This window comes from Dipodomys spectabilis, unplaced genomic scaffold (genome assembly GCF_019054845.1).
Source record: "Dipodomys spectabilis isolate Male_0828 unplaced genomic scaffold, ASM1905484v1 ptg000477l, whole genome shotgun sequence".
NCBI classification, from domain to species: Eukaryota; Metazoa; Chordata; class Mammalia; order Rodentia; family Heteromyidae; genus Dipodomys; species Dipodomys spectabilis.
The window spans coordinates 2473716-2493417 of record NW_024871154.1 but is presented as its reverse complement, the minus strand read 5'-3'; the positions used below and the strand labels follow the sequence as shown (position 1 = coordinate 2493417).

At 44.7% G+C, this 19702-nt stretch overlaps 1 protein-coding gene across 2 annotated transcripts in view; it reads right to left on the bottom strand.

Annotated features, from left to right (window-relative positions):
• The window catches only part of Bin2 (bridging integrator 2), a 33943-nt gene extending 15785 nt beyond the window's left edge, over positions 1 to 18158 (bottom strand). Inside the window, exons 1-5 of one of the 2 annotated variants that reach the window (XM_042668734.1) lie at positions 17964 to 18158; positions 6727 to 6807; positions 2569 to 2623; positions 2216 to 2310; positions 1128 to 1223 (exon numbers count right to left, since the gene is read on the bottom strand). In XM_042668734.1, the coding sequence (XP_042524668.1) occupies positions 1128 to 1223; positions 2216 to 2310; positions 2569 to 2623; positions 6727 to 6807; positions 17964 to 18044 (408 nt within the window). In that variant the 5' untranslated portion in view covers positions 18045 to 18158. The remainder of the gene's footprint in view (positions 1 to 1127; positions 1224 to 2215; positions 2311 to 2568; positions 2624 to 6726; positions 6808 to 17963) is intronic. The other variant, XM_042668733.1, reaches the window with a different exon arrangement.
• Positions 18159 to 19702: the final 1544 nt, after the last annotated feature.

Sequence of the window (19702 nt, the reverse complement as noted above, 5' to 3'; positions counted from 1 at the left end):
TGTGTGTGTGTGTGTGTGTGTGTGTGTGTGTGTGTTTGTGTGTGTGTGTGTGTGTGTGTGTGTGTGTTGATAACTGGCTTAAACACAGGGTCTAGAGCTCTTGACCATCTTGTGTCCTCATTGTGTGGCTGTGGTGTATGGTTCCCCCACCCACATCTCCCCACTACAGCTGCTAGCCCGCTACCATTTGAGCTATGCTTCTACTTTCAGCTTTTTATTAGTTATTTGGAGATAGGAGTCTCAAGGATCTGTCTGCCTGTGCTGGCTTTGATCCTCACATCTCAGCTTCCTGAGTAGTTAGGATTATAGGCATGAACCACTTGAGTACCAGAAAGCAAATGTAAAGCCAGTGTGCCTACACAGGAAGACTTGTTTCCAAGAAAAAAAAAAAAAGTATGCCTTGACTTGGATCTTATTCACTGATCATTGAGCCTGAAATCTGACTTTAAATAACCTTGTCTAACTCTCAACTTTAATCCTTCTCCTGAACTATGCAAGTAGCTCTATGGCTACTAGTAATATTTAACCTGATCTATTTTCTAATCAGTATGGGCAATCCACAGCCTTACTTCTGTTTTGTTTTTTGTTTTTTTGTGCTGGTCTTGGGACATGAACTCAGGGTTTGGGTTCTGTTCCTGACCTCCTTTTTACTCAAGGCTAATGCTCTACCACTTGGGCCACAGACCACTTCTGGCCTTTTTGGTAGTTTAGTGGAGATAAGAATCTCACAGACTGACTTTGAACTACAATCCTCAGATCTCAGTCTCCTGACTACCTAGTATTACAGGCGTGAGTCACCAGTGCCCAGTTCACAGCCTAGCTTTATTTATTTATTTATTCATTCATTCATTCATTCATTCATGCCAGTCCTGAGGCTTGAACTCTGGGCCTAAGCACCGTCCCTGACCTCCTTTTGTTCAAGGATAGCACTCTACCACTTGAGTCATAGCACCACTTTAAGCCTTTTCTATGATTTAACTGGAGATAGGAGTCTCATAGACTTTTCCTGTCCAAGCTGGCTTCCAACCACTATGCTCAGATCTCAGCTTTCTGAGTAGCTAGGATTACAGGTGTGAGCCACTGGCTCCTGGCTTCACAGTCTAGCTTTGACTCTACAAATCAAGTACCTTAATCTCGCTGAACTGGGCCACATAGTTTTCCATGGTCCTCAAAACCTGGTCAATCAGTTTCTCTTCATAGTCTTCCCAAAGGAGATCATTATTCTGTGGAAAAGAGGTGGAGGCCATGAGAGCCCTCACTTCTCAGCAGCCTTCCCAGGAAATACTCAGATCCTCCCTGCCAAAGAAACTTTTGTAGCAGTGTATTTAAAATATGTTAAGTTTCTGGGGAAAGAAAGAAAGAAGAAGAAGGAGAAGGAGAAGGAGAAGGAGAAGAAGAAGAAGAAGAAGAAGAAGAAGAAGAAGAGGAGGAGGAGGAGGAGGAGGAGGAGAGGAGGAGGAGGAGGAGGAGGAGGAGGAGGAGCAGGAAGAAGAAGAAGAGGAGGAGGAAGAGGAGGAGGAGGAGGAAGAGGAGGAAGAGGAGGAGGAAGAGGAGGAGACAAGCCAAACCTGCCCTCAGAAACTACTCAGAAAGAGATCAGACATATATTCAGACATAGAGAACAGAATCACACCATCAAAGCCCTGGATTCAAGAGCTTAGATGAAAAGTTGGATAATATGTAACTGCCTAAGATCATTTTCAAAAACAATCCATCTTCAGGAGATGAAAGTTCTAGAAAGCCTTAATGAGGTGAAAGCGGATCAAAGCCAGAGGAATCCACAGATTAGGGCACACTTTTTCTTTTCTTTTCTTTTTTTTGCCCATCCTAGGGCTTGAACTCAAGGCTTGAGCACTGTCCCTTAGCTATATCACTCAAGGTTAGCGCTCTATCACTGGAGCCACAGCTTCACTTTCAGCTTTCTGGTGGTTAATTGGAATTAAGAGTCTCACAGATTTTCCTGCCCAAGTTGGCTTTGAACTGTGATCCTCAGATTTCAGCCTCCTGAGTAGCTAGGATTACAGATGTGAGCCACCAGTGCTGGACTATGGAAAGTTGTTTTTGTAATAATTGCAGTTTCTTCCCACTGTCCAGAGGCTGAGGCAATCCAAATGCAGAGGTGAAGTACATTCTTAGATGATGATGTTCAGCTGAGCTAAGCTGAGCTGTGGACAGAGTTTATGCAGAATAGTCAGCAAGCCCAAACTGCCCTTACCCCGACAATGGCCTTCAAGTCCTCATGCCCATCCCAATCGCTGCTGTAGATCTCCTGCAGTGTCTCAGACACTCTCTTCGAACTGTCGTGCATCACTGAAAGCAGAGAATTCAGTCCTAACATGAATTTTCCCAGAGGGCAGTTTGAGGTCATTGCAGGAGAGACAAGCAGTAGATCCATTTCTAAGGTCAAACTTAGAAGGTTATCCATGAAGGATGCTGGATGGGGCTGGCTAAGAAAAAAATAAGAGTGCCTGGAGGCAAGCAGAAAGGAACCCAGGTGTGGTAATTTTGCAACCCCCAACCCCAGCAGGGCCACAAATGCCTAGTAATTCTTATGTACAAAAGACCTACCTTTAACTGCACTAAGGAAGTTCTTCAGGTCCTTGTGTAGCTTGTGGCCTTCTGCCTGAAGGGAAAAATAGCTTTGGTGACTAAAGAGACATTTTAATTTTTTTTAAGTGTTTTTGTTTTGTTTTGTTTTGTTTTTGGTGTTGGTCCTGGGGCTTGAACTCAAGGCCTGGGTGCCGTCCCTAGCTTTTTTGTTCAAGGCTAGCATTCTTCTACTATTTGAGCCACAAGCTCCACATCCAGCTTTCTGGTGGTTAACTGGAGTTAAGAGTCTTATGGCCTTTCCTGCCCAGGCTGGCTTTGAACCATGAGCCTCAGATCTCAGCCTCCTGAGTGGCTAGGAGTACCAGCACGAACCAGTAACCCTGAGAAGGCACCATGCAGACAGTGTAAAACAGTGATGAAACAGTTAAGAGTCTCACAGACCTTCCTGCCTCGGCTGGCTTCCAACTACAATCCTCAGATCTGTCTCCTGAGTAGCTAGGATTACAGGCACCCTACAATACAATGTATAGGAGATAAGTATCAGTTTTTGAGTTTTGAAAATGTGGTAATCAAGGTTTTAAAGAGCTTTGAAAGAATTTGGAGGATTATAAACATGAACGAATATTTCAGATGCTTTTTCGAAAGAAAACTTATTTCACCATGAAAACTTGATTTCAAAAAAATATTTGAGTAACAAAAACAATTACACTATTTTACATCAGTTCTCTATCCTTTTCTACCACAGGACTGAAGCCAGGCCCTCGTAGATGCTACACAAGAGTTGTACCCCTTGAACTATGCCTTTTGTTTGTTTGTTTGGACACAGGATCTTGGTACATAGTCCCAGCTAGCCTCAAACTCATAATCTTCCTGCCTCTGTGTCATGAGTACTGGGCTTACAGGTATGTACCACCACAGCTGGCTTACTTAGCATAATTCTAACAAATAAGATTCCTATTTTCTCAGTACAAAAATATCCTCAGCCTTAAAAGTATCACTGATCAAGTCTTTGACCATGCACTGCACAAAACAATGAGGTACTAACACTTTCTGTCACAGCCCAGAATGAGAATGCCTTCTGCCTTGCATTGTGCCTCAGGAAGCCATCTCCACTCATGTTTTAAAATCAAGCCTCTTACTCAAACGTTCTTCCTTTATGCTATTGTTCCTCCCCTTGGGGAGATGCAGTATAGGAATTTATGTGGAAGGGGCTGGTGGCAGGGCATGTGACATGGGGATAAGATGGCACATCTCTGACTGTCATTTTATTTCTCTGACCCATCCATCCTTCTCTCCCATCCAAGTACTAACCAGGCCTGACCTTGCTTAGCTTCTGAGATCAGACGAGATGGGGCGCGTTCAGGGTGGTATGGCCATAGACCTGTCCATCCTTCTCTGAAATGACTGCAGGCTGATTAATCCCAGCATCCTCTCCTTTCCTGAGATGGAACTCTTACAGTCCTATGTTCTCACTTGTCTGGGCGTCAGGTAACTTGGCTTTCCTCCCAACTAGCAAGTTATTCCACTTCTCTGGTTCGTTTCCTCATCCATAAATGTAGAGGTAAGGCCATTTCTACTCCAGATCTTATGGTTTTATCACTCTGCTCCATGAAACCTTGCCAAATTCTTGGCTTTGCCATCAAGAGTCTGAGTCAGTCCTTGCCACCCCTTATACAAACAGTCTCAGCCCTCAGTTAATGAACCACTCACGGCGGAAGCTTGTCCCCAGCAGCTAGCTACGCTGGGAAGTGGCTCATGGTAGGGCACTCACCTAAGCAGTCAGCTAGACACCAAGGACCAAAGAGACAGGGGATACTAGAAAGAACAAGAAGATTCTTGTCTGGACTTCCTTACTTGCTAGACAAAAATAGACTTATAGAAAACCAAATGCTCAGCAGAACAAGGGCAAAGAATACGATCAGGTCCTGAGCAAGTGTCTGATCTAGTGGAGATCTAGGAGGGAAAAAAAGAAGACTGTTCCATTTTTAAGTTACTATTAATTATTATTATTGTTATTGTCAGTGCCAGGGCTTAAACTCAGGGCCTTTACCCTAAGCCTCCAGCCTAGCTTTTTTTCTGGTTAATTAAAGGTAGAATCTTGAGAATTTTTCTGCCCAGGCTGGCTCTGAACCATAGTCCTCCAGGTCTCAGCTTCCTAAACATGAATTACAGGTGTGAGGCACACCATTATGTGCCTTCTGATGGAAGACTATAAGAGCATCTTTTTTATTTTCTGGAAATACCAGAGATTGCACTCAGGGCCTCATGGGCTTGTGAGGAAGGTGCTCTACTATTTGAACCACACACTTTTGCCACCACCAGCCTCAAACCTTAATTCTTCTACCTTTACCTCCTGAGTAGGTAGGATTATAGGCATATGCCACTTTACTCAGACCACTTATGTGATGTTTTTGCCATCAAAACAAACAAAACCAAAAGCTTAAATCTCAGCAGGCCTCTAAATCGATCAATTTACAGAAAATACGGGAGGAAGAACTATGTTAAGCCATAAAACTGAATCAGCAAAATATAAATTGCAGGGCCCTGCAAAACAGGCTGATTTCAATAAGTAAGCTACAATAAGAGAGGGATTAGAATCTATAGATTAAGAGATTCAACTACACATCCAAGAGGCTTAAACATGTCAAAGAATAGCTGATTTCAAATAAAAAATGATGACTCGGTCAGGGGAATCTGAATACTGACTTTGTTTAATTAATTAATTTTAACCTTTTTTTGTACCAGGCTTTGAATCATGGCCTTGCATGTACTGAGCAAGCATTCTACCACTTGAGCTACATCCCAGCTCTTGCTGGACATCTTCTTTTTGACAGTCATGGGGCTTGAACTCAGGGTTTGGGCACTATCCTTGAACTGCTTTGTGCTCAAGGCTAGCACTCTACCACTTGCTCCACAGCTCCACTTCCAGTTTTTGAGTGGTTAACTGGAGATAAGAGTCTTTTGTAGACTTTTCTGCTTGGGCTGACTTTGAACCACGATCCTTATACCTTAGCCTCTTGAGTAGCTAGAATTACAGCCATGACCTACTGGCACCTGGCTTGGACATCTGGATATTAAAGAATGATGCTATTTTTTTTTTGGATAGCACTAAAACTTACCCTTGGTAGAATACTTAATCTGAATTTCTGAATAGATACTTGTATCATGTTATCAAGTGAAAAGAAAGCAAGTTGCAAAACCATCTGCATGTAACCAGTTGTGGAGCAGAAGCTTATAATTCCAGCCATCAGGAAGCTAAGGCAAGAGAGTCCTGAGTTTGAAGCCAGACTGGGCTGCAAAATGAGACCCAGTTCTCCCCCCAAGAAAAAAAACAAACAAAAACCCCACAACAACAAAGCAATGAAATAATTTCACTTTTGTAAGCATCACATTTACTTATTATGTGTATATCTAGCTACCATACATATACAGCAAAACAATTTCAAGGATATGAAATAATGGTGGATGGTGGATGTAGATTAGGAAGTGTAAAAATTTATTGTTTTGAAGCTCATTTTCTTTTTTCCTGATACTGCCTTAGGATCTGTGGCATAGTACCTTGGCAATACTAAGAAAAATTACTGGAAGAGGGGCTGGGAAGGTGGCTCAGTGGTAGAGCGTTTGCCTTGCAGGCATGAGGCCCTGGGTTCGATTCCTCAGCACCACATAAGCAAAAAGAAAAAAGCCGGAAGTGGCGCTGTGGCTCAAGTGGTAGAGTGCTAGCTTTGAGCTGAAGAGCTGAGGGACTACGCCCAGGCCCAGAGTTCAGGCCCCACGACCGGACCAAAAAAAAAAGAAAGAAAAATTACTGGAAGAAAAAAAAAAGTCCTCTGAAAACAAATGCTGGTGGCTGACACTGGTATCTTAGCTACTCAGGAGGCTGAGATCTGACAACCACAACTCAAAGCCAGGCAGATAAATTTGTGAGACTCTTATCTTTAATTAACTACCAAAAAGCCAGAGCTGTGGTTCTAGTGCTAGAATGACAGCCTTGAGCAAAAAAGCTAAAAGACAGTGCTCAGACCCTAAGCTCAAGACCCAACAACAGCACAAAGAAAAAGAGCCCTCTCTCCCCCCCAAATTTCGGTAAGGATGCTTGCTGGTTTGTAAAACCTGCATTCTGCCACTTAAGCCTCTGTTTTCTTTATTCCTCCCCTTCTCCACTCTCCAGATTACCTGCTGTTGGTAGAAGTTGCTGGCATTTTGTTCAAATCGCTCATCTTTGGTCTCTACAGTTTTCCCCAATTTTTGCAGTACCTGGGGATATAAAACAGAAAAATCCCATAAGATGACAGTCAAATTATGATGAAAATGAACTACACAACTTATGAGTGGAGTTGGGAAAGAAAAAACTGGAAGAAAGCAAGGGAAGGGCTGACATTGTCCAAAAAGAAATGTACTCTTTATCTGACTTATTTAACTCTACTCTGTATATCACCTTTATAATTACAATAAAAAATTAAAAGAGGGTACCAGTGGCCTGTAATCCTAGCTACTCAGGAGGCTTAGAGCTGAGGATTGCAGTTCAAAGCCAGCTCAGGCAGGAAAGTCCATGAGACTCTTATCTCCAATGAATCACCAGAAAACTGGAAGTGGTGCTGTGGCTCAAATGGTAGAGTGCTAGCCTCGAGCTGAAGAGCTGAGAGACAGGGCCCAGGCCCAGATTTCAAGCCCCACGACTGACCAATAAATAAATAAATAAATAAATAAAAGATTACAATCAAGGGACTGGGAAGGTGGCTCAGTGGTAGAGTGCTTGCCTTGCATGCATGAGGCCTTGGGTTCAATTCCTCAGCACAACATAAGCAGAAAAAGCCGCAAGTGGCATTGTTGCTCATGTGGTAGAGCACTTGCCTTGAGCTGAAGAGCTGAGGGACAGCACCTAGGCCCAGAGTTCAGGCCCCATGACCAACAACAACAACAAAAACACAATTAAAAAAAAAGATTACAATCAAGTCTACTATAATCATCTATAGGCTTCTCTCAGAGTCTGGGATATGACTAAGGGCTCATACAATTAGCAATGCAAAAATGTAACATGTTGCTGACAAAAATGAGAGTGCTCAAAGTGGGCTAACTGGGTATAAGTGGTAGTGTGCTCATGAAGAGATATCTCATATTATGAATAAATAAGGTAAGCCAGGCTCCTAGTGGCTCACACCTATGATCCTAGCTACTGTGGAGGCTGAGATCTGAGGACTGTGGTTTGAAGCCATCCCAGACAGGAAAGTCTGTGAGATTCTCATCTCCAATTAACTACCAAAAAAGCTAGAAGTGAAGTTGTGGCTCAAGTGGCAGAGTGCTAACCTTGAACAAAAGAAAAACTTCCCAGAGACAGTGTCCAGGCCTTGAGTTCAAGCCCTAGGGTGGGCAAAACAAAACATAAATTAATAAATAATTAAGATCTAACTTTCTGGAATCTCATCGATTTTCATTGTTTCATTTTTTTAAATTTCTCTTTCTTCTCTTAAAACACCATTGGGGGGCTGAGAAGGTGGCTCAGTGGTAGAGCGCTTGCCTTGCATGCACTAGGCCCTGGGTTCGATTCCTCAGCACCACATAAGCTGGAAAAAAAAAGCCGGAAGTAGTTCTGTGGCTCAAGTGATAGAGTGCTAACCTTGAGATGAAGAGCTGAGGGACAGCGCCCAGGCCCAGAGTTCAGGCCCATGACCAGACCAAAACAACAACGACAACAAAAAAACACCATTGGGGATTGTATTTAGGGCCTTACACTTGCTTGCTAGATAAATACCATGTAAGCCATGCCTCCAAGCCCTTTTTCACATAGGTTATGTTCAAGGGGTAGGGTCTTGCTGGCTTGGGTTGCAATCCCCCTACTTGTTCTTCTGAGACAGCACTCAGCTATTGATGAGATGGAGTCTCCCAAACTTATTCACGTCCTGGACTACCTTGATCCCCTGTCTCCCAAGCAGCAGGAATTATTGCATCACAGCATGCAAGGCTTCTCACTGTTATTTAAAGTGTGTGGCTTTCGTTTGTTGTGGAGAGAGAGGGGGGAGGTAAGGAGAGAGGGAGAAGGAGAGGGAGAAAGACAGACACAGAGACAGACAGAAAGAGAGAGAGGGCACGCATGTGCTGAAGGAGCCTGGCTCAAGCTAAGCACATGCTCTACAACTGAGTTACACATTCAGCCCTAAAGCGATTCATAAGAGGCAAGAGAGAGGTCATTACATTAAAATGAGAATTAATGACAATAATGTAAAACATGAACCTTCCAGCCACAATGACAGATTTCTCTCCAGAGATGAAGTGGAGAGAGGTGGGCACAAGACTCTTCTCTCAGGAAGCCCTGCTATAATGCATTCAAAGCCCAGCACTGCTTGCTCATGCCTATAATCCTAACTAGTCAGGAGGCTGAGACCAGAGGATTGAGGTTTGAAGCCAGCCCATGTGACTCATCTCCAATTAATCAACAAAAAGCCAGAACTGGAGGTGTAGCTCAAGAGGTAGAGTGCCAGCCTTGAGTGAAAAAGCCAGGGAGCATGGGAGGCCCTGAGTTCAAGCCCGTCTCTCTCTCTCTCTCTCACACACACATATACAACTGGAACTCAACTAGAAATGAATGCTACCCGTGTCTGTCTCCTCTCAGGTAGGAAACACTACAGCCAACCGTCACACTGGTGTCAGTACAAGTGGTGACGCTGTACAGTCTGTCAGATGGGCTACTCACTCATAAACAAGTAATGATATGTGATAAGAAGGGCAGGAGTGGGGCTGGGAAGGTGGCTCAGTGGTAGAGCGCTTGCCTTGCATGCCTGAGGCCCTGGGTGCCATTCCTCAGTACCACATAAAGAAAAAAGCCGGAAGTGGCACTGTGGCTCAAGTGGTAGAGCGCTAGCCTTGAGCTGAAGAGCTGAGGGACAGCGCCCAGGCCCAGAGTTCAGGCCCCAAGACTGGACCCCCCCCCAAAAAAAAAGGAAAAAAAAAAGAAGAAGAAGAAGGGCAGGAGTCTGCTGCAACACCTATCTTGGAAAAAGCCACCATCATCCCCCCAGGTTTGAGAAATTGCTTTTGGTTACTTTTCCCTCACTCTCTTCATGGACTCCTCTGTAAACTAGCCTATGCTTTCTGGTCTCACTGGCAGAGCTGTAGTCCAGTATAACTAATAGATGCTAGGACCAGAGGCATGGCTCAAGTGGGAGAGCATCTGCTCACCAAGCAAAAGGCCCTGAGTTCAAATCTCAGTGCCACAACTCTTTTAAGAATAGGAGGAAAATAAACTATGACCCAAAATCTTAACAACAAACATGCACACAAAAAAACAAACCAAAGCCTTAGGTACATTGTTTCTTCCATAGCTTGCTGAAATAGGTCTAAAGTTTCTAATAACTACTAACTCCTAATTCCTGACTCTTCTCTGCTTAATTTCTATCAAATGCCCATTATATATCCATTAATAGTCAAACTCTAGCATGCATGCACAATTCCTATTGGCTGAAGGTCTCCCTACACAAACTACACTTTTCTTTTAAGGTTCATGAATAAGCCACACTGTTAATTATGTAGCAAGTTCCCTCTTTCTCAAAGGTCCTTGCTTGCTTTGTCTGCCAGGCAAATACCTAAAAACAAATAACAACCCAGTTCCTACTCCATATAGTTTGTAACTTTTATCTGCACCTACTTCATCCTCTTAATAAGTTAATCACTCCTAAATGCTTATGACTTTGGTTAGTTACCTTGTATATACCTCTATTTATTATTGTTGTTGTTGTTTATATGTATTTATCTATGTCTCCTTCTAAATAGATATTCACTTCTTTAGATCACCTAGTAACCAGCAAAACTATAGTGATCACAACAGAAGGAGTTAGTTTGGAATACTGTGTTGAAGAGTGAAGAGTCCAAGGATTCCAATGAGACAAGGACTTCAGCAAAGTCATGAGAGTAAGGAAATTCCTGACAGCTTCCTGGAAGGGCTTGCCTGTCTAATTTAGGGTGTGTTAGGGGGAGTGGTAGGGAATGTGGCTAGAAAGGCAGAGTGGTATCTCAATATTCAGGGCTTTGAATTACATCCAAGAGGACCCAAGCATTGGGAGCAGGGCCAGCTCCATGTAGACACTGTCCCTTGAGTGTTTGCAGTCTTACTGGTGGTGAGAGTAATGTGTCTCACTTCCTGATTAAGATCAAGAGCTCTCGGAGTCAGGTATCAACTCTCATCTTGGCATTTCCACTTACTGGTACAAGCTTTGGGACAAGTCACTTAACTCTTGAGCCTTGCTTTACAGAGTTTCTTTCCTTCATTAAGATAATATTTTTCAGCTGGTTGTTATAGGTGGTTCACGCCTGTAATCCTGGTTACTCGGAGGCTGAGATCTGAGGACCATGGGTCAAAGCCAGCCTGTGCAGGAAAGTCCATGAGCCTCATCTCCAATTACACACACACACACACACACACACACACACACACACACACTCTGAAAGTAGCTCAAGTGGTAGATCACTAACCTTGAGCAAAAAAGTTTAAGAACAATGCCTAGGTCCTGAGTTCAGGCACTAGGACCAACACAAAAAGGAAAAAAAATTCTCCTGGAGTTGTTGGGGAATTAAATGAGATTATGCATGTTAGCTTGTTTTCTCCTTGCTATACTACAGTAAGCAATGTCCATTCTTCCCATGTCTGGTCCCCACTCCTCCCATTCCCAGTCCTGGGGCTTAAACTCAGGGCCTGGGCACTGTCTACAAGCCTTTGTGCTCAAGGCTAGTGCTCTACCACTTAAGCCACAGCTTTTTTGGTAGTTAATTGGAGATAGTATCATGGACCTTTCCTGTCCAGCTGCCTGGCTTTGAAACACAATCCTCAGATCTCAGCCTCCTGGGTAGCTAGGATTACAGCTGTGAGCCACCTGCACCTGGCCTATCAGGCTCTTTCTCTCCCCTCTTCTCTCCTCTCTTTTCTTCCTCACCCCTCCCCAACAAAACTAGGTTCCCTACCAGAAAACTTGCAAAACCGCCTAGTTTAGTGTTAAGTACAACTCCTACTTCCCTTTTGCAACTCCTCCCTTCCTTTGTCTAGGGCTTGGTACTTCTTAGGTGAAGAGGTTAGAAAAGATGGAGAAAACTCAGTTCAGAGTCTGTGTTGAGAATGTCTGTGTGGGCCAGTTTTCCCAGTCCCCCAGAGCTCATGGCGTGGAGGGATGAGGGTTGGTGGGTGCTGAGGAAGCATTCCCACCTTCAATTCTGAAAGTGCAAACCAGAAACTCATCCCTCTGAGCCATCATTTCTTGCTATAAGCAAATAGTCTGTGTGTTAGGCACTTCTGTGTTACATGTGTTCTTCCTTCCAGGAAACAGTGTACAGATGCTCAACAGATATTTACTGAAACAATAAATTCTATTTTTGGATCATGGAAATCCATGTAATGCCAATCCCTAAAGTCTTGTCCTGAGAATTCTGCCCCAATTTTGATGGCCTGGCAGCTAAGAAGTTCTGATTCTTACAACAAGAGTAAGGACAAGTGTGATACAAATGTTCACACTTGGTGAAGATGGATGAAAGATGTCCCAGTGATTACTGACCTATTCTTTTTATTTTGTTGTTGTTGTTGTTGTTGTTGTTATTAGTGTGGGGGGGGCCCGGTGCTGGGGCTTGAAAACAAGATCTCATTTTCACTTGACTTTTTTTTTCACTCAAGACTGGCACTTTATTTACTTGAGCCACAGCTTCACTTTCCAGCTTTTTGCTAGTTAACTGGCAATAAGAGTCTCAAGAACTTTCCTGTCCAGGCTGGCTTCAAACCATGATCCTCAGATTCTGCCTTCTGAGTAGCTAGGATTATAGACATGAGCTATGCTACCAGTGTCCAGCATGACCTATGCTTTTAACTTTACAGACTGAGGTAGGAGGTATAAAGGCTCAGTTTCTTACCATAATTACTTATTACATACTTAACTATTCTTGTCAATTAGGGCAATTTAAGTAGGGCCTCGATGGCAGATGGTATTGTAGAATATTCATTTTTTTAGGGGTTAGTAATTTGATTTTGGTAATGCAAAAATTTTTAGGATATACGTTAAAGTCAGTTAGCTTTCCTTAACGTGGCTTCAATATACTTTTTCCAGACTTTTTTCCGTCACTCCTAAGCTCCAGGCCAGATGCATTCCTCCTAGTTCTGCCTAAAAGGATTAGCAGCTCGGCCTGGCTCCCGCTGGCATTTCTCAGCAGGGCTGTCCTCTCCTGGGCCTGAGAAACTTGACTCATAGACAGTTCCCATTTCAAATGCAGCCTCCAACACCAAACTCCCTCCAGGCTCTGCAGCTGTCTGTCTCCGAAGTTCCCACGGATGTACCTATCTCTCAGCTCATTCATTTTCACTTTATTTTTCCCCCATTAGATTGTAAGCTTCCGGCAGGCAGGACGGCTTCTTATTCATCTCTAAATTCCCTCTTGGGTCTAGCTCAGCCCAGTGAACAAAGCAATCTTATGCAAATATTTGCTGGCTTCAACCCTAGGAGATCTAAGTTGAGTAAAAGTCAATAGAAAAGACCAACAAAGGGGTGGAAACAAGAAAGAAATAAAAAAAAAGCTCTTGCACAGGGGTGATCTGAGAAGTCTGCTGCGCAGAAATCACAAACAGATGGTGTGAGAGCCGTTTACAATGTCAGGATGTCTCATACTGTAAAATACAATAAAGCCAGCCGGAACCTGGTCTCATGTTGAGTTTTGGTGGGAAATGGAAAACAGAATTAGAATGCTTCATCCTTGTTTTGTGTAACAGTCACCAGACCGTCAACCCCTGCTTTTCAGAGGAAGATGGGCTTATTTAAAAAAAAGTGTTTCTTCGGCTAGGTTGACTCCAGAGAAAGGAGGAGCCGGAAGTGGGGGAAGGGCACAGATGTCAGAGTGACTTATCAGAAAGGTGGTTAGCCAGTGGCCTGAGGTTAGGACTGAAAGAAGGGGTAGCTGGGTTTCAGGAGTGGTTACCATTTACCAATCTCTTTCAAAAATGCCTCCCCCTTTCCCTCCCCTCCACTCTCTTCCCCTCCCCCCGCCTCTCTGGTGTGGGTGCTGGGTCTTAAAACTCAGAACCTCATGCTGTCACTTAGCTTTTTCCCTCCAGGATAATGCTCTACCACTGCACCTCCACTTTGAGCTTTTTGTTAGTTGTGATAAGAGTTTCTCAAGCTTTGTCTGCCCTGGCTGGCCTTGAACGTCAATCCTCCGATATCAGCCTCCTGAGGAGCTAGGATAACCAGGCCTGAGCTTAGTAATTCTTGTTTCTCAAATTGGAATATGAGAGCTGAGAGCTGTAGCTCTAGTTGAGTGCTTGTCTGACATCTGTTCAATCCCCAGCACTAGGAGAAAGGGGGAAAACAAGCAACCGGCTTAAAGAGATAAAGTGAAATCGTATCATTAGGATGTTGGTCCCCTGCCTGAGAAGTCCCTTGTGCCAGCTTTTGCCGAAAAAGCACTACTACCTTACTTTGTGCCTTTGAATTAACTAAAGGCAAGAGAAAGGCTTGGTATCTCGGTGCCCATTTGTAGACCTGTTTGTTTTGTTCTAAACCATATGCTTCGTAGTCCCCTCAGAACTAGAGAAGGATAAGAACAGACATCTTTAAGACAAGAGACTGAAATTACCCCTAAGGAACAGCAGAGCCTTGAAGGTCACATCCTCCCCACCAAATGAAGACAATTACCTACAATGATTGGGTTGTATCCTGGAGCAGGAGGAATTACCTCATGGGAACTGGTTGTTCCCCTCAAATGGGACAGGGATAATTTCTCTGGAACTCATGGAGAACCAGAGCTGAAATAAGGATTGACTGGCCCACACTGGTAGTTGGGATTGTGTATGTGGATCTTTTACCCCCTCTTCCAATTGTTCGTCTATTCCAAGCTAAACCTCATGTCTACAATCTTCAGATGGCTAAAGTATTTATTTTGCCTTTTCCCAGGCTATGTCATAAAACTCTTTTTATCTGGCCTTCACCATTATCACCATTTATTTACTGAGTATATTTTTAGGACAAGTGGCCAGACCTGATATGTGAAATCCCAGGAGTTTACAGCTGGAGGCTAAAACCTAGGTTTCAAAGGCAGGCTTGGGTTTACTTCTCTCCCTTCTTGGTGAGGATTCAAGGCCTGAAGAGGCTGGATTTTCCCTTGGGAAATATTTGACTCAGGTTCAAGGAGTCATCTCCTTTTCTTTTCAACTTGGTCTTACCACACTTAGTTTCATAAAGAATAGAAACCCCCTTATTCTATGGATGCATGATGTGAAGCAGGACATTTACCTAAAATTTTAGAGGCTAAGCTTAATAAAAGGATAGAACACCTAAGGTAAGAGCATTGTATGATGGCAGATTAAAAGACAGAAAGGGTTCCAAAATGCATTTCAGGAAGTGGAAACGAGAGTTTTTTTTTTCTTTCTGTTGTATGTTTTCTTTTTTTGGGGGGGGGTGGGGTCCAGTCTTGGGGCCTGAACTCAGGGCCTGGGCTGTTCCTCAACTCTTCAGCTCAAGGCTAGCGCTCTACCACTTGAGCCACAGCGCCATTTCCGGCTTTTTTCTTTTTGCTTATGTGGTGCTGAGGAATCAAACTCAGGGCCTCATGCATGCAAGGCAAGTGCTCTACCACTGAGCCACCTTCTCAGCCCCATGTTTTCTTTTCTTTTTGTCTTGTTTGTTCATTTATCTGTCTTTGGGAGGCAATAGAAATGGAGGCAAAAGGTGAAAAATGCAGCAGTGGTACTCACCAGACACTATATGGAAAATGAACTATACAACTTATGTGTGGGGACGAGAGGGAAAAACTGAGGTGATCAAGGGAAGGGGTAACAATGTCCAACAGGAAATGTACTCTTTACCTAACTTATGTAACTACAACCACTCTGCACATCACCTTTATAATAACAATAAAAATAAAAATAATACATTTTTTTTAAAAAACAGGGGAAAAGAGCAAAGCAAGTCAATTGGTATGCCTTCTAAAAAAATTATTAGTTAGGCCAGGCACTGGGGGCTCACACTATAATCCTAGCTACTCAGGAGGCTGAGATCTGAGGACCATGGTTCAAAGCCAGCCCAGACAGGAAAATCCATGAGACTCTTATCTTCAATAAACCACCAGAAAACCAGATATGGCACTGTAGCTCAAGTGGTAGAGCACTTGCCTTGAGCTGAAGAGCTGAACAGCACCCAGGCCCAGAGTTCAAGCCCCACAACAGACAAAAACAAAAAAAATATTAGTGAGGCACTGATGGCTCATATGTGTAATCCTAGCTACTCAGGAGGCTGAGATCTGAGGATCAAGGTTTGAAGACAGCTCAGGCAGGAACACTTATCTGCAATTATCCACCAAAAAGCTGGAAGTGGAGCTCTGGCTCAGTGGCAGAGTGCTAACCCTGAGGGATAGTGCCCAGGCTGAGTTCAAGCCCCAAGACAAGCACTGGCACACATAGACACAGACACACAGACAGACAGACACGGACACAGACACAGCCACACACACACACGCACACACACATACACACGCACATACATATGTGAGTGGGAATGTGTGTGAATGTGTGTGTGTATTATCCCATGCCATAAGGGAAGCACAATGGCTGGGTGCAGTGGCTCCAACCTATCAACTCAGTGACAGAGCAAAGCAGGCCAGTTTGGGCATAAAGTGAAACTCTGTCTTGAAAAATCACCAAAGGAAAAACAGGCTGTTGGAATGGCTCACATGGTAAGCATTTGCTTAGCAAGCACCAGGCCCCGAGTTCAAACCCCAATACCATTCAAAAAAAAATAGAAAAAATATATAGACCCCAAAGTCATTCCATCAGTTCTCCATTTATAAGAGCTGCTGGTTTTTAATCCTTCCTGGGTTCATACCAGTGCTCTACCTTTAGAAGACAATACAAATATTCCCATCATTAAACATGTGCTATTCATTTATTCTGCTAAGACCATGAACACTAAGAAAACCAGTAATTCATCTGAAGTTCTTGTGGACTCCCTACCACTGCCTTTATGTTTTTTGCTGGGGTGGGGTGGGGGGGACTAGTGGGGTTTGAATTGAAGGCCTCAGCTTTATTACTCCAGGTTTAGTACTTGATCCATACCTCTAGCCCTTTTTGCTTTTAGGTTATTTTTTCAGACAGGTCTCAATGTTTGCCTAGGGCTTGCTTTGGACAGGTGATCCTCCTACTATACCTCCTTTGCAGCTGTGATGACAGGCTGCACCAGCATGCCTGGATTGTTTGTGGAGATGGGAGTCTTACTTTTTGTTAGTAAGACTTTGAATCTTGATCCTCTTCATCTCAACCTCCAGAGAAGCTGTGATTACAGGCATGAGCCACCAGCTACCATGTCCTATCCTTCCGCCCCCTCCCCGTTTTTCTTTTGTTTTAGCCTCTTTACATGTCACCTTTTCTCCTAGAAGTTGGTAGGTAGCAGTTAAAAGCAAAAAAAATAAATAAATAAAATATGCTGAACTGATACAAAAAATACTATTAAAATATATAGTGTTAGCCAAGCAAAATGACTCATAATTGTAATCCTAGCTACTCAGGAAGCTGAGATCTGAGGATCCAGGTTCAAAGCCAGATTGGGTCTGGGCACCGGTGGCTCACATCTGTAATCGTAGTTACTTAGGAGGCTGAAATCGGAGAATGGCAGTTCAAAGCCAACCTGGGCAGGAAGATCCCTGAGACAATCTATTTACAGTAAAAAGTTAGAAGTGGAGCTGTGGCTCAAGAGGTAAGAGTGCCAGCCTTGGAGAGAAAACACTAAATAAGAGTACAAGGTCTGGAGTTCAAGCCCCAGTACTAATACACACCTGGTGTCCACATAAGGTAGGTATGCAGACAAGTTAGATGGTCAGGTACTCTACCTAAAAGCCGGAGCTAGAGTGGGGCTAGCCAGTCTGAGGAAGACCCAATCTGACCGAAGATGCCTGCTTGTCATATTGGGTGGTGTACCCTACAACGCCCAAGAATGGCTACAGGAAGCAGATAGCAGATCCCACAACTGCTTCTATCAGCTTACCCCCGCAGTGGCCAGGCAGCGGTAGAGAGGGCCAGAGACAAGCACAAAGAATGATTTCTAGTGCTCAGTGGATTCCCCAGCTCAAGCTACGTGGGGGTGCTCATCACAGCTGGCATCACAGCTGGCCGTGGCTCAACCTTGACCTTGAGTAAGTGAACTTATCCTCTCGTATCATCAGGTTAGCAGGCCACCCGGGCCTGCTAAAAAGTTGGTTACCAATCTTTCCTTCACCTTTTCTGGATCAGCCTGAAGGGTTCCTGCGAGACGGCTGTCACCTCGGTTGCTTTGGGTTCTTCCATTTGCCAGTTTTCATGGACATCCACTTCTCCAGTTCCAAGTCCCGGGCCTCTGGGACACGCTTCCCTACAGTCCCGGTGTCCCCTCGCCCTCCACCCCCACCCCGCCCCTCTGCCTTACCTTCTCCTGGGCTCTGCTGAACTTCTTCTGCACCTGCTTGGCGAAGAGGCCTGCTGCACCGCCCGCCTTGCCCTCCGCCATGCTGCCTGCCGGCTCCCCGGGGGCGGCTGGCCTGGGCAGGGCCGGGCCCTGTGGTTTCTACAGGCCCCAGAGGAGGAAGTGCGACTCCCAGCAGGCCTTGCACCTCCGCTGTGGGGGCGGTCCCTGCCTCCCCCACCCCACCCTGCATGGGCCCAGCCCATCCTGACCACCCAGAGGCCCTGTCCCCAGGCCCACTGCGAGCCCAGGCCCGCTGCTGGCCACCATAAGGCCTAGGCCCAGCTGGGGTGGGGCCTGAGCGGGCTGTGGGCCCTGGGGACCTGAGGCTCTGGAACCGGAGGAGGAGGGAGAGGGGAGGAGGGAGAGGAGGCAGAGGCCGCCTGGGGCAGGATTCGGCCTGGCCTGCCTTCAGTTAGCCCTTACTCTACTCCAACTTTCCAGCCCCAGCATCCCCACACTCCCCTTTGGAACAATGGCCCCAACTGAATGGGACCTTCCCGTGTGGCCTAAGTAAGCGGCTTTCCTCTCAAGATGATGAGGACCTGAGAGGCAGAGGGAAAGGAACGGAAGGACTTGATATTGGATAGAGAAAGAGGGAGAGGGAGAGGAGGAGAGACAGAGACAGAGAGTCACAGAGACAGAGAGACAGAGAAATGCAGAGATGGAGGTATAGTTGAACACTGAGAAATGACAATAGTGGTGTGTGCTGACATCTGTGCATCCCCTAAGAAACTCTCTTTAGGACCAATATCTTGGGAACTGAAATTCTCTCTTGTCCACCCAGCACTGGACAATAACTGAAGGGAGGCAGAGGTATTGTTGAGTTCCATTCTCAGAGGGTGTTTACAGACTCGAGCTGGGGCTGGGAAAGGAACACTTAGAGTGCCGCATAACAAGATGGAAGGAGAATGTGAACTTGCACACAGATTGTGTCAGTTGGGGCAGGGCCAATGAGATTGTCGTTATTCTCTAGGGAAAAGGTCTCTGGATGGAAGTTTCTTTTCTGTCCCATTTGAATGGATAGCTGGAAGTTAGGATTCTGTTTGAGTTAATCCACTTACTCAAAGATTTTACAGGGCAAGTAGAATTTCAGTGAAAAAAAAAAAAAAGGGACTTTCTGTGCAGTGTAGAGGGAAAGTGCAAGTCTGCCACAAAATTACTTGGTGTTTTTTGTATTTTTTCCACTTCTCCTCTCCCCACCATACTGCAGTCAAGTGAGCTGTGCCAGGCTTTGTGAGGTGTTGGGAAGCCAAAATAAAATGCAGTCCTTAACCTTAAGATGCTTAACATCTGGAGGTGGAGATAGGTTACTAATCAGATTATTATACTGTCTTTTTTTTTTTTTTTTTTGTAGTACTAAGGTTTGAACCCAGGGTTTCTCACTCATCTTGCTTGCTGTACTAGTACTCTCCCACTTGAGCCATGCTTCCAGATCAACTTTTTACTGGTTAATTGGAGATGGACTCTCACAAACTCTTCTGCCTGGGCTAGCTTAGAACTGTGATCTTCTGGATCTCAGCCTTCTGAGTAGCTAGGATTACAGACGTGAGCTGCTGCTGTGTAGCTTGTCATAGTCTTAATTCATCTATAACAGTGGCTACAACATTTTTCAGGCAATAGGTGGTTGGGGTTTATTGTGATTGTTCACTTTGGTGTGGGCCCAGAAGAGACGAGTGAAACAAATAGAGGGACATCACGGT